Here is a 14,579-nt window from a genome sequence, read left to right as displayed (position 1 = left end):
ATGAATTTACAGAAGAAATTGGTCATGTAACGCAACATTCATCGACGCAAACGGTATTGTCTAATCTCATATCTCGTTTGAAAATATATCAATATATGGTAATATACCGATATATCGCCCAGCCCTATGACAAAGCACAGCCCTGGCATGGGCCAACCCCCAACTGGAATGAGTCTGACTTACTGCAGAGAACCCAGACGCATCTCTCCATTTGGTTGTACAGGGATGGTAAGCATTGAGAAGGGACCCATACTCCCACAGCATATCCCACAGTATCTCCCGGGGGACCTGGTCATACGCCTTCTCCAGATCCCCAAAACACATGTTGACCGGATGAGCATACTCCCAGGCCCCCTCCACGATCCTTGCGAGTGAAGAGCTAATGTGTAGTTACACGACCAGGTGGTTCGACTATCGGACCAACCCTCCTTTCCAGCACCCTGGAGTAGACTTTACCAGGAAGGCTGAGAAGTGGGATACCCCTGTAATTGGCACACACTCTCTGGTATCCCTTTTTGAACAGGGAAACCATCACCCCAGTCTGCCACTCCTTGGGCACTGTCCCAGACATCCATGCAATGTTGAAGAGGCATTTCATCCAAGACAGCACCTCCACACCCAAAGGCATTTCTCATCAAGCACTGTGGAGTTGTTTGACCTCACTGACTTCCACCAGGGACATTGACAACAATCCCCCATCATCCTACAGCTCTACCTCCATCGTAGAGGGCAATTTAGTTGGATTCAGGAGTTTCTCAAGGTGCTCCTTCCACCACCTGATTATCTCCTCAGTTGAGGTCAACAGCCTCCCATCCTTACTGAACACAGCTTTGATGGTTCACCGTTTTCCACTCCTGAAGTGGCAGACAGTTTTCCAGAAGCACCTTAGTGCCAACCAAAAGTCCTTCTCCTTGGCTTCTCCGAACTTCTCCCAAACCCGCTGCGTTGCCTCTTTCACAGCAGAGGCTGCAGCCCTTTAACCTGTCGGTACCTTGCAACTGCCTCCGGAGTCGTCTGGGATAACATATCCCGGAAGGACTCCTTCTACAGTTGGACGGCTTCCTTGACCACCTCTGGGCCTGGCTCCAGACGCGGGGCCTGGGCTTCTGCCCTGCTGGGTACTTCCTCCTCTTCCTTGTTTTATAATAGGGTCTTTTTAAACCATTCTTAGTCTGGCCCCTCGCCTGTGACCAATTAGTCATGGTAGACCCTACAATGAGCACCAGGCTCCAAACAACATAGCCCTTAGGTTCATGGGGACACGCAACCCTCTCCACCACGATAATGTCATGGTGAAAAATGTGAATATGTGATTATCACGATTAGCTAATTTTGGCTAATTGGTGATGAATGCTAGTGACTGGGCCTTCATTGTTATTGTACATGGCCCAAAAAAAAGCTTACCATTGGCAGACGCATCAACATAAGCAACTGCAGAACATCCTGGTAATCACCAAAAAGTAATATGATTGCCATCAGCACAACCCTTGTGCAGAGCTCAACTTTAAAGTCAGCCTTTTGAAGGAATTTTGGCGCTACTACAGCGCAACCTTTTGCCAGCATCCCCCTAACATTAAAAGTTTAATATATTTTATAATTCCTCAGTGCATAGGGGACTGACCGCGGTGTTTAGCATGGAACCAGCTGAGCAGATAGTTGCTGGTCTGTTGCAGCAAGACGTTGTTGTCTCCTTCATATGTGCAGTTTGGGTCATTGTCATTACGCAGATCACCCAGCCGGTTCACTGAGAAAGAGAAAAGGTAGTTAGGTGTCTATTTGTGTGTGTGTATTTGTATGTGTGTGTGTGTGTGTGTGTGTGTGTGTGTGTGTGTGTGTGTGTGTGTGTGTGTGTGAGAGAGACGTACTGGCCAGGTATCCATGTCCACCGCAGGCCTCCCTACACTCCTGAATCCCTCTCTGAGCAATCCACGAGCCCAGCGGTTTACTAGAGGATGCTATGGCATGGATCTCCCTGCCCATCTCTGCCTGTAATACACACACAGCAGACATATTAGACTATAGAGTTACTGTATTCTAACTCTGGATATAGACCCATAAGCACATTATCCTAACTCACTTGTCTGTCACTCTTCTCCCTCATCATCTGTCCAATCTTGAACTCAAAAAAGTTCATGAAGATGGATTTGGAGAAGTGTTCAAGAGCATACGCTGCTGCCAGGTATGGGATCAGACGCTATTGCTGAAACAACGTAAAAAATATCCAAGAACTTTGTGTAAACATTTATTTATTTTTTACAGTGCATAGTAAAAAACATTTCTGTAAATATACCAGAATTAGCCAAAAGGCTAGTTTTCCAATAATAAATGAAACACAAATAACATAAAGCAGTAGGTGTGATTAGGGCGAATCGCAAATTAAACGCACATTTAATTTAATCTGATCTAAATGTACTATAAAAGGGGATATTTATATATATATAGTTGTCAATGCCCCTAATGTGCTGCACCTGAGTCCAATTGTCTCCTCTGTGTATGTGTATATATAACTGCCCCTTTCCTTAGTCCTGTGCCAGTTTGTTTTGTACCGTTTGTGTCAGCTTGTTTTCCCCGTGGGCTTCTAGTGAGTTTGTTAACCCTACTTTGTTTTCTGGTTTTGGATCTCTGAGTTTTGGTATTTTTGTTTGTTTGAACTTTGGCCCCCTTAGAATGAGTCATGCATTTGTGAGTCTATTACCCTGTAACTTTAATAAGGTACATTTGCTTTCAAATCCACTCCCTCCCTCCATCCTGACCTGTAACTGGTACTCCAAAACAGGAATCTCCTCTGTGTTTTTGGGTCCAAACTGTCTCCTGGTGGCTGAGAAGCGGATGGCGACAATCAGAGCCAGCTTCAGGTTGACCAAAGCCATCCTGGTGATAGACACCCTGCCAACTGACAGGGCACCCAGAGACTCCCCGAGGCGCTTGTTGGGGTCCTGAAGGAGAGAAACATCACAACGGAGAGACATGAGAAATAACAGAATGGGATATTAGTCTAGCCACCAGGGGTAGCTGGCTTCACTGAGCCTTTTCTAGTCCAGCTACCAGCATTTTCGAGTGAAAGTGGGGGAGTTTTTAAGTACAAACAACATCATCAGAACAACCAGTGGAGCACTTAATATGAATATACCCGTGGGAACATTTGGTTATAGCGACAGCAAAAAGTGATATTCAGCAAGATGAAATGTAAACAACATAATCAAATAAGTAGTATAGAAGAAGCTGCAGAAACACTATAAATCATTTCCAGATTATTAAAAGTTAACGTTACCATGGGGAGTCTGCCAGCGTTGCAAAAGCATAAAGTTAAGCCCAAAGATAGCTGCCTGACCCACTCATCTAGCTTTGTAATGCAGGCCCCTGGACTGTCCTTGCTATTTACACCTCTCATGGGGTACCAGAGGAATGTTCCAGACCTGGTTGTCATTACCAGCCATCTTCTCACCACATCCATTTGGCCCCTGAGAGCTCATTAAATCACTGCAGCAGTGAAAAGCAGCCATAATGTGGAGACAGCGTTTGACTGCTGAACAGCTAAAGGTTGCCTACTGCATTTGTTTATTGACATCTGTGACTGCGTGCATTATAAATAAAGAGTTTTGCGAGGGGAGCGGTTCCTATGGGATTTGCTGGCGAAATAAACATTGATGGGAGTACATGAGTATTAGATTTTTACACAGCTTTAAAAGGCCAATTCATTTAAATTACAGTAGATTTTATGTGATGGTTTTATGTGTGTAGGTCTCCATCTTGAGATTTCTGACACACATGTAAAGCAGCTAACCCAATCTTATTTTTTTTCCATCTGAGAAATATTAGCAAATTGAAATGTGTAGTTTCAACTGAGCTTGAGCTCATACATGCATTTATCTCTTCCCGCATTGACTACTGCAACTCAATATTTTCTGCACTCAGTATGTCTGCCCTCGATTGCCTTCAGTCCATTCCAAACGCTGCCACAAGGCTACTTACAAGGTCATCTAGACGGTCTCACATCACCCCAGTACTCAAGTCTCTCCACCTGGTCCTACCAGCCTATAATATAGACTCTGTACATTTCATTTGTACAGAGAGTCTGGCCTCTCTCCATTGACAAGTGTTAACTTCCTTGAAGGCGGGTACTCTGTTGAAGTTTAAAACTATTGGATCTGCCCAGAGCCACTCTGGATCTGTCATAACCAATCACTAACGTTTGGTCGTGACGTATGTCATGCGCATGTGCAATAAGAGGGGAGACCAACAACAACTATTGGCTTATATTTAGAATTAGCATCGCTAGTGATAGCCTTAGCCAACTCCTTCACCACTAACGGAGCAAACTGGAAAATCAAACTTTTCCCGAACCCCGTTGGGAGGATGGCCACGGCATCATGGCCACCAACACAACTGAGCAAAGATTGTTCTTGCTCGGGCTTTAACTTCTGGATATTCGGCAGCGTTGCCACAACGGACCGAATGGCTTCGCTCGCATCTTTCTAGCGCACAACCTCAACGTCATCGTTCTCAGCCATTCCCTCTGTTCGCTGATTGGATCGCCAAATATTTGGCCGGAGAAAACCCAAGAATATACAGCAAACCCAGACGGAGTACTGAAGTAAAATGAAAATTGAGCGGAAGTACGTAAGAGAGCGGAGCCAGGCTATCACTACTAGCGACACCTTACACATTACTCAACCATTTTATTAATTGTTAAAAAGTAGTGCAGCTTTAATTTATCTTGAATTAGTGCTTCCAATGCCTATTAAGCGCTTTCCACCAGTGGAAATCTTACTAACCTTAAATGGTGTAATGTAGCGGCCATCAGGAGTAACATCTCCCGTCTTATTCAGCAGATTCTCCCGAGGGATCCTCACATTATGAAACAAAGCAAACCTGAAGGGAGAGAGACAGATACATGATCTTTGGTTACACAGACACTGGAAACATGCAACACAAAAGAACTCCATATATATTGAAATTATAGTGATGTGGTGTGTCTGCTTGAACTTTGAGCAGCGAAAAATAAAAATAATAAATCATTTAATTTATCAACTGCTTTATTGCCTGACTAAAACCCAAATTCCACACACATTCTGGTCATTATCAAGAAAGTACAAATGTTCAATACCAGCCCCATTTACTGTGAGTTTTTTGCAAAAATAAATGAATTCTCTCATTCAAGAAGCTTGAACCAACACATTGTAATTGGATACATTACTTAACCCTGTATAGTACAGCCTGTTTGATTTGCTTTGTTAAAATCAGTTTTTCTGCATGTGTTAGTATCAATCTCAAATGTTTCCTCCGGGTCTGACATTCCGCTGCTATAAACTATCAATGCCGCTAGCTCCATCTAGTTGTTTTACTGAGGCACTGAAGAACATGTGTTATCAAATTGGTTTGTATAACCTGAGTGTTCATTTGGAGGATTGAACTGTTTAGACACGATGTATGCTAAAAGACTCTGACTCTGAGAAAAGATGCAATTCTGCATTAATGAATGAACTAAAGGTGCTTCATGCTAAAATAGACTGTACGCAAAATGCGGTGGGAAAGCAAGTTAACAGTAATATTGAGCAGTAGTTTGAAGTGGGAATCCTGAGCTTAAGAATGGACATGACCGAGCTGAAAATAGCGGGAAAATATCCAGAAGAAAAGATTTTATCCAGATGTCTTGCACTCACCAGCACCCATAATGACATAATGTCAACTGGGGACTATATAGTTTACCTGTCATTGCAACTTCACATACAGTAGGCCTGTTAGTCAAAACTCTTGACATGCATACTTTCCCACCACACTCATACTGTCCCTGTCCTTGCATCATTTTACATTTTATTATAGGGCTCAAGCATGCAACACCATTTCTGTATTGACTTGTTTTCTGTATGAGTGGTACAGTTCTACATGTTATCTGCAATTACAGAGCCTTGGGCTTTCTCTGCTAATGTAACAAGCTGTTAAACATCAGGTCTTTGGGTAAAATACAACAATGTCTCCCTCTGCTGCACCTACCCGTTATCCAGTCCGTTCTGCCCCAGCTTCTTGCCCATGTCTCCAACCAGCACACCAGGCAGAGCTAGCAGGGTCTTGGGATCTCTCAGCTGCAGCACAATGGTTATTGATTTAACTTTGGCATTTTCAGATTTTTACCTGATTGAGTATTGTACATAATAATTAAACCTAGACTGATAATAATATTAATTCATTACATTTATATAGCGCTTTATCATAGACACTCAAAGCGCTTCGGGGGGGGGGGACTCTCTAACACCACCAATGTGTAGCACGCATGGGTGATGCACGGCAGCCTTACGATGGTAGACGCTTGGTAGAAAGGGAGGGGAACATGTGTTCAAGGTTTATGTTTCATCCTGTTCATTTTTAATGAGACTTTAATTGCTTTCCATGATTACACTTCAGCTAATAGGGGAGGTTGCAATGCATTGCTTTTCCTGATTAGTATTTTTTCGCATTTTGACGGAATGACATACATTCATATTGTCATGTCTAGCGCACGCTCATGGGTCATGTTTTTGTTTTATGTTTATTTCCATATTCTTTTTGCCACTTCCTGTTTTGTTTTGATACTCACTGTCTTGTCTCGTTTCCGGTCACTTCACTTCCTGGTCTTTGTCTGCCTTCCCGCCATGTCTCATAACTGCCCCTGCCCTAATGTGCTGCACCTGTGTCCAATTGTCTCCTCTGTGTCTGTGTATATATCCCTGCCCCTTTCCTTAGTCCTGTGCCAGTTCGTTTTGTACCGTTTGTCAACGTTCCAACCTGTTTTCCCTGTGTGCTTCTAGTGAGTTTGTTGACCCTGTTTTGTCTTCTGGTTTTGGATCTCTGCCTCTGAGTTTCGGTGCTTTTGCCTGTATTTTCTGTCACCGTTTGTAGATAAACTGTTTGGACTTTGACACCTAAGAACGAGTAGTGCATTTGGGAGTCTATTACTCTGTGTGAGCGCTTTCTCACATTAACACACATTTTGTTTTTTGGTTGGATTATGTTGTCTGTCAACTGACAGCTCAACTGCGTTCATAACGTACACTCCAGACAAGGTAATCTTTTCTGTTTTTGGATTTCTTTTTTTGTACAAGTACTAAATGATATTGTATATTTCATTGTCACACTGTAGTGTAGACTAAGAACAACATTCCAAGTTGAAAACTTGGGTAATACTGAGTTTTCTTAGATGAAGTGACATCACATAACACTTCCTGATAATGGAACCACAATGTACAAACTAACTTACTAACAACTTGGTCAGGGATTGAAGGTCAGAGTCTTACCGCCACAACAAAAGAGTGCAGGCCGTGGCACACCTGGTCAGGCGTGTAGAGTTGAGCGAACACCACAGTGTGGGTCGCAGTCTTACCCATGTTCCCCACCCAGAACTTGGCGGCCTCAAAGTCCGTAGAGTTGATCACAAACTCCTACAGAGCAGAAAGGTAAACGGAAAATAAGTCAGAATTCCCCCAACATTTCCTGGTGAAATCTGACAAGATGGAAGGACCAGTAAACCAGAAACATTTTACCAGGATATATCTTATCAGATGAAGGTTTGAGGACCAAAACGTTAATAAAGTGAGCACAAGTGATCGAGTGTGTCAGGATTTTTCCTTCTTTCCTGTCAATAAGACTGTCTGGTGTGCAAGAACTTTGTAGTAATTGATTTAGATAATCAATTAAGACTACATTTTGTAGATATGTTTCTAATTCTTGCTTTTCTCGTGTGAATTACGGGAAAACTTTAATTGACTAAAAAAATATTCAAATACAACTGGGATTGAAAGTCCAAGCCTGGTTGCTCTTTTTTGATTATCAATGTTTGTGTTTTTGTGTGTGTCTGGTGGTGCGTGTTCTGACCTGGGTGGAGGGGTCATATGTTGCTGTAGTCCTCATGGCTCTGGTGTTGCTGCCGTGGCTCAGCTCAGTCATTCCAAAGCATCCAAACATCTACAAACAGACACATGCAGTTGCAAATTCAGAATTAATGTTGATCATTCAGCACATGTATCTTATAAATCTATAGGGGCAGGATCATTGTAGAACCTCCCTGTACTGCATTGTACCGTTAGACGGCCATTAATAAAGCTCTGATACAACTGTAAAGTGGAGTTATTGGCAGCGTAAAGCTGTGTTGAACTCTTACCGTCATGTCTTGAATGTTTTCAACATAGTTGCTGTGTCTCCCTGATCCTAAGTTGGCAATAGTTGATCCATAAATCTGAAACCAAGATGTTTTTTAAGCATCTTTTACAGGGATGAGAAAATGAATGAAAAGGAAAAAGTAAAGTTGCTAGCTAAACGTTGCTAGCTAAAAGTTTGGGAGAGATACAAAAAACTAACCATACATTTAAGAGTCTACAGTTAGCAGCTCTTTGACGCTGTACTTTAAGTGGTGCTTTGAGCTAAATGCTAACATGGTGATGTTTAGTAAGCAATTTCTCCATGTTCAGCATCTTAAGCTAGCGTGTTATTAGACTTACCCAATTAGCACTAAACACAAAGTTCAGCTGAGTTTTTCATATATTTGGTCATAAACTATTGGACAGATTGAAATGTTTACCTGATGATGGTGCTAGATGAATAGGTATTAGCCTACATCATGTGGGAACCATGAATGTCCATAGTAAATGTAATTGTAATATATCAGTAGTCATTGAGATATTTCAGTCTGGACCAAAGTGGATCACCGACTGATTCACGTTGCCATCTATAGAGCTACGCCTCAAGCCTGGCTAAACGCTAACAGTGATATGGGTAATTTTAAAAAGGCAATTACAAATGACAAATCTTGTTATTTAGGTTGGAGGGCTAGTTGCATGTTGGAGAACAGCGAAGTACAGGCCCTGTACAGTATAGGGGCATAGTCAATGTGGAAAGTCAACACTATAGGATTACTAATGAAGAAAGTAAATATAATGCATGTTATTACTCCATCCATCCATCTTCTTCCGCTTATCCGGTAACGGGTCGCGGGGGTAGCAGCTCCAGCAGGGGACCCCAAACTTCCCTTTCCCGAGCCACATTAACCAGCTCTGACTGGGGGATCCCGAGGCGTTCCCAGGCCAGGTTGGAGATATAATCCCTCCACCTAGTCCTGGGTCTTCCCCGAGGCCTCCTCCCAGCTGGACGTGCCTGGAACACCTCCCTAGGGAGGCGCCCAGGGGGCATCCTTACCAGATGCCCGAACCACCTCAACTGGCTCCTTTCGACGCGAAGGAGCAGCGGCTCTACTCCGAGCTCCTCACGGATGACTGAGCTTCTCACCCTATCTCTAAGGGAGACGCCAGCCACCCTCCTGAGGAAACCCATTTCGGCCGCTTGTACCCTGGATCTCGTTCTTTCGGTCATGACCCAGCCTTCATGACCATAGGTGAGGGTAGGAACGAAAACTGACCGGTAGATTGAGAGCTTTGCCTTCTGGCTCAGCTCTCTTTTCGTCACAACGGTGCGATAAATTGAGTGTAATACCGCACCCGCTGCGCCGATTCTCCGACCAATCTCCCGCTCCATTGTCCCCTCACTCGCGAACAATACCCCAAGGTACTTGAACTCCTTCACTTGGGGTAAAGACTCATTCCCTACCTGGAGAAGGCACTCCATCGGTTTCCTGCTGAGAACCATGGCCTCAGATTTAGAGGTGCTGATCCTCATCCCAACCGCTTCACACTCGGCTGCGAACCGATCCAGTGAGTGCTGAAGGTCACAGGCCGATGATGCCATCAGGAACACATCATCCGCAAAAAGCAGCGATGAGATCCCCAGCTCACCAAACTGCAACCCCTCTCCACCCCGACTACGCCTCGATATCCTGTCCATAAATACTACAAACAGGATTGGTGACAAAGCGCAGCCCTGGCGGAGGCCAACTCTCACCTGAAACGAGTCCGACTTACTGCCGAGAACCCGGACACAGCTCTCGCTTTGGTCGTACAGAGATTGGATGGCCCTGAGAAGGGACCCCCTCACCCCATACTCCCACAGCACCTCCCACAGTATCTCCCGGGGGACCCGGTCATACGCCTTCTCCAGATCCACAAAGCACATGTAGACCGGTTGGGCATACTCCCAGGCTCCCTCCAGGATCCTTGCGAGAGTAAAGATCTGGTCAGTTGTTCCACGACCAGGACGGAATCCGCATTGTTCCTCTTCAACCTGAGGTTCGACTATCGACCGAACCCTCCTTTCCAGCACCTTGGAGTAGTTATTACTGAGTAGATCAAATTATAGTATACATTTCATTTAACCTCTTTAAATTTTTTGATACACCCATATTCAATCCCACCACTGCCACCAATGCACACTCACCTCTTTGTTGAGAAAGTACTTGGCCGCCAAGGAACAGTCATACATGCCAAGGCAACTATTAAGAGTCACAACCTTCCAGGGGTTAGCCATCACCTCTTCTTTTGTCAGAAAATTGTAGCGGAAGAGCTGCTTTAACCTGTGAAATTGTATCTGAAGCTTTATTTTCTCTATGTACATTACATAGATAATGATATGATATATAACATATGCTGTCACTGGTGGTTGCATATGGTTATGTTGATACCTGAAGAAGGTCCGCTCTCTCATTTTCGCGAGAGGGACGTCTTCACCGGGCCGACGTGCAAACAAAGGGTCATTCTCAAGTGTCTTGAACACATGTTGCTGCAGCACAGAGAAAAAGAGAAAATGATCAGGATATGAAGAGGAACATTTAGATGACATGGGGTACCAAACAAACAGAAGCCCTGAAAGGCAAGGTGAAAAAGAAATTGCATGCAAAGCTGACTAAAACCTAAGTTCATCTTCTACGTAGAAGATGTTATCTCCTACGTAGGAGATGTACGTAGGAGATCATATCTTAAAGTTTATCCCCTACATACCTTTTGTTTATGCTACATTTGGCTGAACTTTCAACTCCTTTTGTATTGCGCACTAAGCGCTACATTCTGCACACCTTTCTCACTCTCAAACCAGCCCAAAGATTTATCTTGAACGTAGGTAGGAGATAAACTTCAACACATTTTTCACCTTGCATTTCAGGGCTTCCGTACAACATGTTCTCTTATATACAAAGTTATTTAAAAGTCGAGTAAAGGTGCTTGTAAGAAACAGCAGTTGAAAAACAATCTCAAATAGTTGTGTCCTAGGTCAAGAATGAACACTGAACCCCAGAGTTTAAGCCGACATGAACAAGAAGTCCTTGAAGTTCTCCTCCTGTTTGAGTGATTTTTGTAAAAAATGACGGTGTCCAACTGTTGAAAAATTAAAATTTATATATTTTTTTAAAGATGGCAGGAGCGCCTTGGTTACATCCCATGCCACATTTATTCATTCAACCTTTATTTGTACTCAAGAGATCATTGAGGGGCAGCCCTCATTTACAATGGCATCAAGTTACAAAGACAAAGAATTCGACACAGAAAAGGAAGCAACCTCATCAGAAGAACACAGAAATTCCCAAATAGAAAAACAATTTGATAAACAGATTAGGACAACCTGGATGCAAAAGAAATACAACTATGTAAAGCAATTACAAGTAGAAGTCTGGAGGTCCAAAATCAGATTTCTAAAATGTCCGAAAGGCACAATGAGTTGATTTTGAGAAAGTGTTGTATTTTGTTCCACGGGTCAGGTGCACTAAAAAAATCGCTTTTCATCAATCCAGATGCTGAGATATTTATATTCTGTGACTCTCTCGATAGTAAGTCCGTTCATAGTGGAAATATTAGTTTAACCATATATCCATGGCTCTTGAAAATAGCATCTTTTAGCTTTGTTTTTATCAGCATTCAATCTTAGGTCTTTTGAGCATCTTGCAGAATGTTACATGATGACATGGTCCGAGGTTCAACTCCAGCCTCGGGATCTTTGTTGCAGGTCATACAAGTGGCAACTGTGTAGAACTATAGAACCTATTACAAAAATGTAGTCCTAACTACAGAGAGCATTTGAGGCTAACAGCTACCTTGAATGCTATGATTTCCTCTCCGTCTAAGAAGCAGAGCATGTCCTTCCAGTTGAAAGAGGCTTTGTTCCTGTAGATATCCAGCGGGCCACTGGGAAAGTCAGCCACTTCATGAGCCATCTTCTTGTGTTCAGACTGAAGGGGTTCACCGAGCAGGGAAATAAGGCACTTTGCTCTTTCTGAGTAAAGCAGAAACAAGGGAGGAACATAAATGAAAGCAGGGGTATACTATCTATCTATCTATCTATCTATCTATCTATCTATCTATATCTATATATATATAGATAGATAGATAGATAGTATACCCCTGCTTTCATATATATATATACAATTTTTTCACATGACTGTGTATATATATATATATATATATATATACAGTCATGTGAAAAAATTAGGACACCCATGCTAAAGTTGACTAAAAAGAGGAATAAAAAATCATCTTTAGGAAATTGATCTTAATGCCTTAATTAAAAAAAATGAGGAAAAACCCAATCTTTAAGGACACCAATTTTCTTTGTGAATGAATAATGTATTGTAAATAAATAAATGTTCTTCCTTAAAATACAGGGGGCATAAATAAGTACACGCCTATGTTAAATTCCCATAGTGGCAGGCAGATTTTTATTTTAAAGGCCAGTTATTTCATGGATCCAGGATACTATGCATCCTGATAAAGTTCCCTTGGCCTTTGGAATCAAAATAGTCCCACATCATCACATACCCTTCACCATACCTAGAGATTGGCATGGGGTACTTTCATAAAATCATCTCTCAATGCAACTCAAACCAGCTATTAGGCTAACTGAAATAAAACCATGGCAATCTCTATGTATGGTGAAGGGTATGTGATGATGTGGGGCTATTTTAATTCCAAAGGCAATTTCAAAGGCCTTTCAATCAAAGGAACCTTCGTAGCTGCTATCAATACAGAGCAGAGTTCAAGGTTTTATCCGGACCTCTGTGTACCTGCAAGTACAGAGTGGTCTGTTACACTGGAAGATGGCCAGATGAAGATATTAGACATTTTAGGTAAATCATTAAAGCTGTCTGAAACCCACTTTGATTTGATTTGATTTATTAGGCTCTCCATTAGCTGGGGCCATAGCCACAGCTATTCTTCCTGGAGTCCACTCAAAACTTAGCAGCTAAACATTGCCGTGCATGATCACATTAAAAACAACCACCAAACACAACAACATTCAATGCATCACGGAAAGAAAAACAACCAAAATAATAACAAGACACAACAACATTCAACTCAACACAACACAACACAGGACCTAGTTTAAATTATTCACAGAATGTAGAGATGAGATTATGACATTAATCACTGATAGTCAGACCAAACAAAAGCACACATAAAACCCTTAATGAGACTGGCAAATGTAACAATTTGCAGAGAACTGCTCAGCTAGAATATGTTCTTCAAGTAATATTACTTTAAGATTTGTGAAAGCTTTATTCTATTTGTTAAAATACAACAACAACTAAAAGGGACTCAGGACTACATTATCCCAGAGAGGCTAAAGATTCTCTTTAAACAAACTTTCATTTGTGACACCTTTTATTATAGTTGTGAAAATGCAAAACAGCAGTGCTGCAGATTTACTGTTCTGCCAATTTTACCGTCCTCACCTTGGCCAAAGCCGTAACTGTGGCCTGTGTTAGAGGTACCATAGTCTGGATCAACAGAGGTACATTTCCAGGATAATTGACTGGAATCTCCCTTTATTGCATTTTCAAAAATTAGAATAAAGCTTTCACAAATCTGAAAGTGTGTTTTAAAGAATCTTTAGCCTCTCTGGGATATGCAGTCCTGATTTGATAAGTCCAAGTTGTGATCTGGACCTGGTCTTATGTGGTCTTGATGTGAAAATGATTGAAAGAATCAGTTAAATGTCCCTTATTGCATTTTCAGAAATAGAAGAAAGCTTTCACAAAGCTCAAAGTGGCTTTCAGACAGCTTTAATGCTTAACCTAAAATGTCTAACCTGTTATTGTGTAGTTGTGTCTTACCTTATATGTGAGCTTCCCCTGTTGATATCGCTGTCTCTCTTCTGTGGTCAAAAATGACCTGAGTACAGATGCTGCTTCTTCTTGAAGGAGAGAGAGAGAGAGAGAGAGAGAGAGAGAGAGAGAGAGAGAGAGAGAGAGAGAGAGAGAGAGAGAGACGCACACACAGAGAGACCTGTTCTGTAAATATAATCAATATAAATCAATCTTGTGTCAATGTCCATATTACGGTTTATTGTGTTCTTTCTGAATACTTGGACAAATTGTATTTATAACTTTGGCAACGTTATTGGAATGTCATGCCAATAAAGCCCTTTTAAATTACGTTGAATCGAGAGAGAGAGAGAGAGAGAGAGAGAGAGAGAGAGAGAGACAGAGAGAGAGTTAGTAATAGGGAAAGTTAATATCTTGTTTATATAGTGAGCAGCTATCTAAACAGAATAGAAATATTGTACTTTTACTCCACTACATTCATCTGACAGCTTTACTAGTTACTTTACAAATTAAGATTTTTGCACACAAAACACATGTAGTTTATAAAATCTGATGTTTTATTATAAATGAAACTACCCAACAATATAACAGCCTACAAGTCCAGCTGAAATAATAAACTGTTTGGATTGTT

At 42.0% G+C, this 14,579-nt stretch overlaps 1 protein-coding gene across 1 annotated transcript in view; it reads right to left on the bottom strand.

The window, feature by feature from the left end:
- The window catches only part of LOC116043891 (peroxisomal acyl-coenzyme A oxidase 3-like), a 30,591-nt gene extending 16,520 nt beyond the window's left edge, over positions 1-14,071 (bottom strand). The window contains 13 exon segments of the mRNA XM_035994023.1: positions 1,622-1,744; positions 1,866-1,986; positions 2,078-2,200; positions 2,754-2,936; positions 4,776-4,872; positions 5,995-6,083; positions 7,272-7,415; positions 7,849-7,938; positions 8,135-8,209; positions 10,297-10,432; positions 10,541-10,638; positions 11,942-12,120; positions 13,958-14,071. Of these exon segments, the coding sequence (XP_035849916.1) occupies positions 1,622-1,744; positions 1,866-1,986; positions 2,078-2,200; positions 2,754-2,936; positions 4,776-4,872; positions 5,995-6,083; positions 7,272-7,415; positions 7,849-7,938; positions 8,135-8,209; positions 10,297-10,432; positions 10,541-10,638; positions 11,942-12,061 (1,399 nt within the window). The 5' untranslated portion in view covers positions 12,062-12,120; positions 13,958-14,071.
- Between the last annotated feature and the right edge of the window lie 508 nt (positions 14,072-14,579).

This window comes from Sander lucioperca, chromosome 17 (assembly GCF_008315115.2).
Source record: "Sander lucioperca isolate FBNREF2018 chromosome 17, SLUC_FBN_1.2, whole genome shotgun sequence".
Taxonomy (NCBI): domain Eukaryota; kingdom Metazoa; phylum Chordata; class Actinopteri; order Perciformes; family Percidae; genus Sander; species Sander lucioperca.
This window is presented reverse-complemented; position numbering and strand designations above follow the sequence as displayed.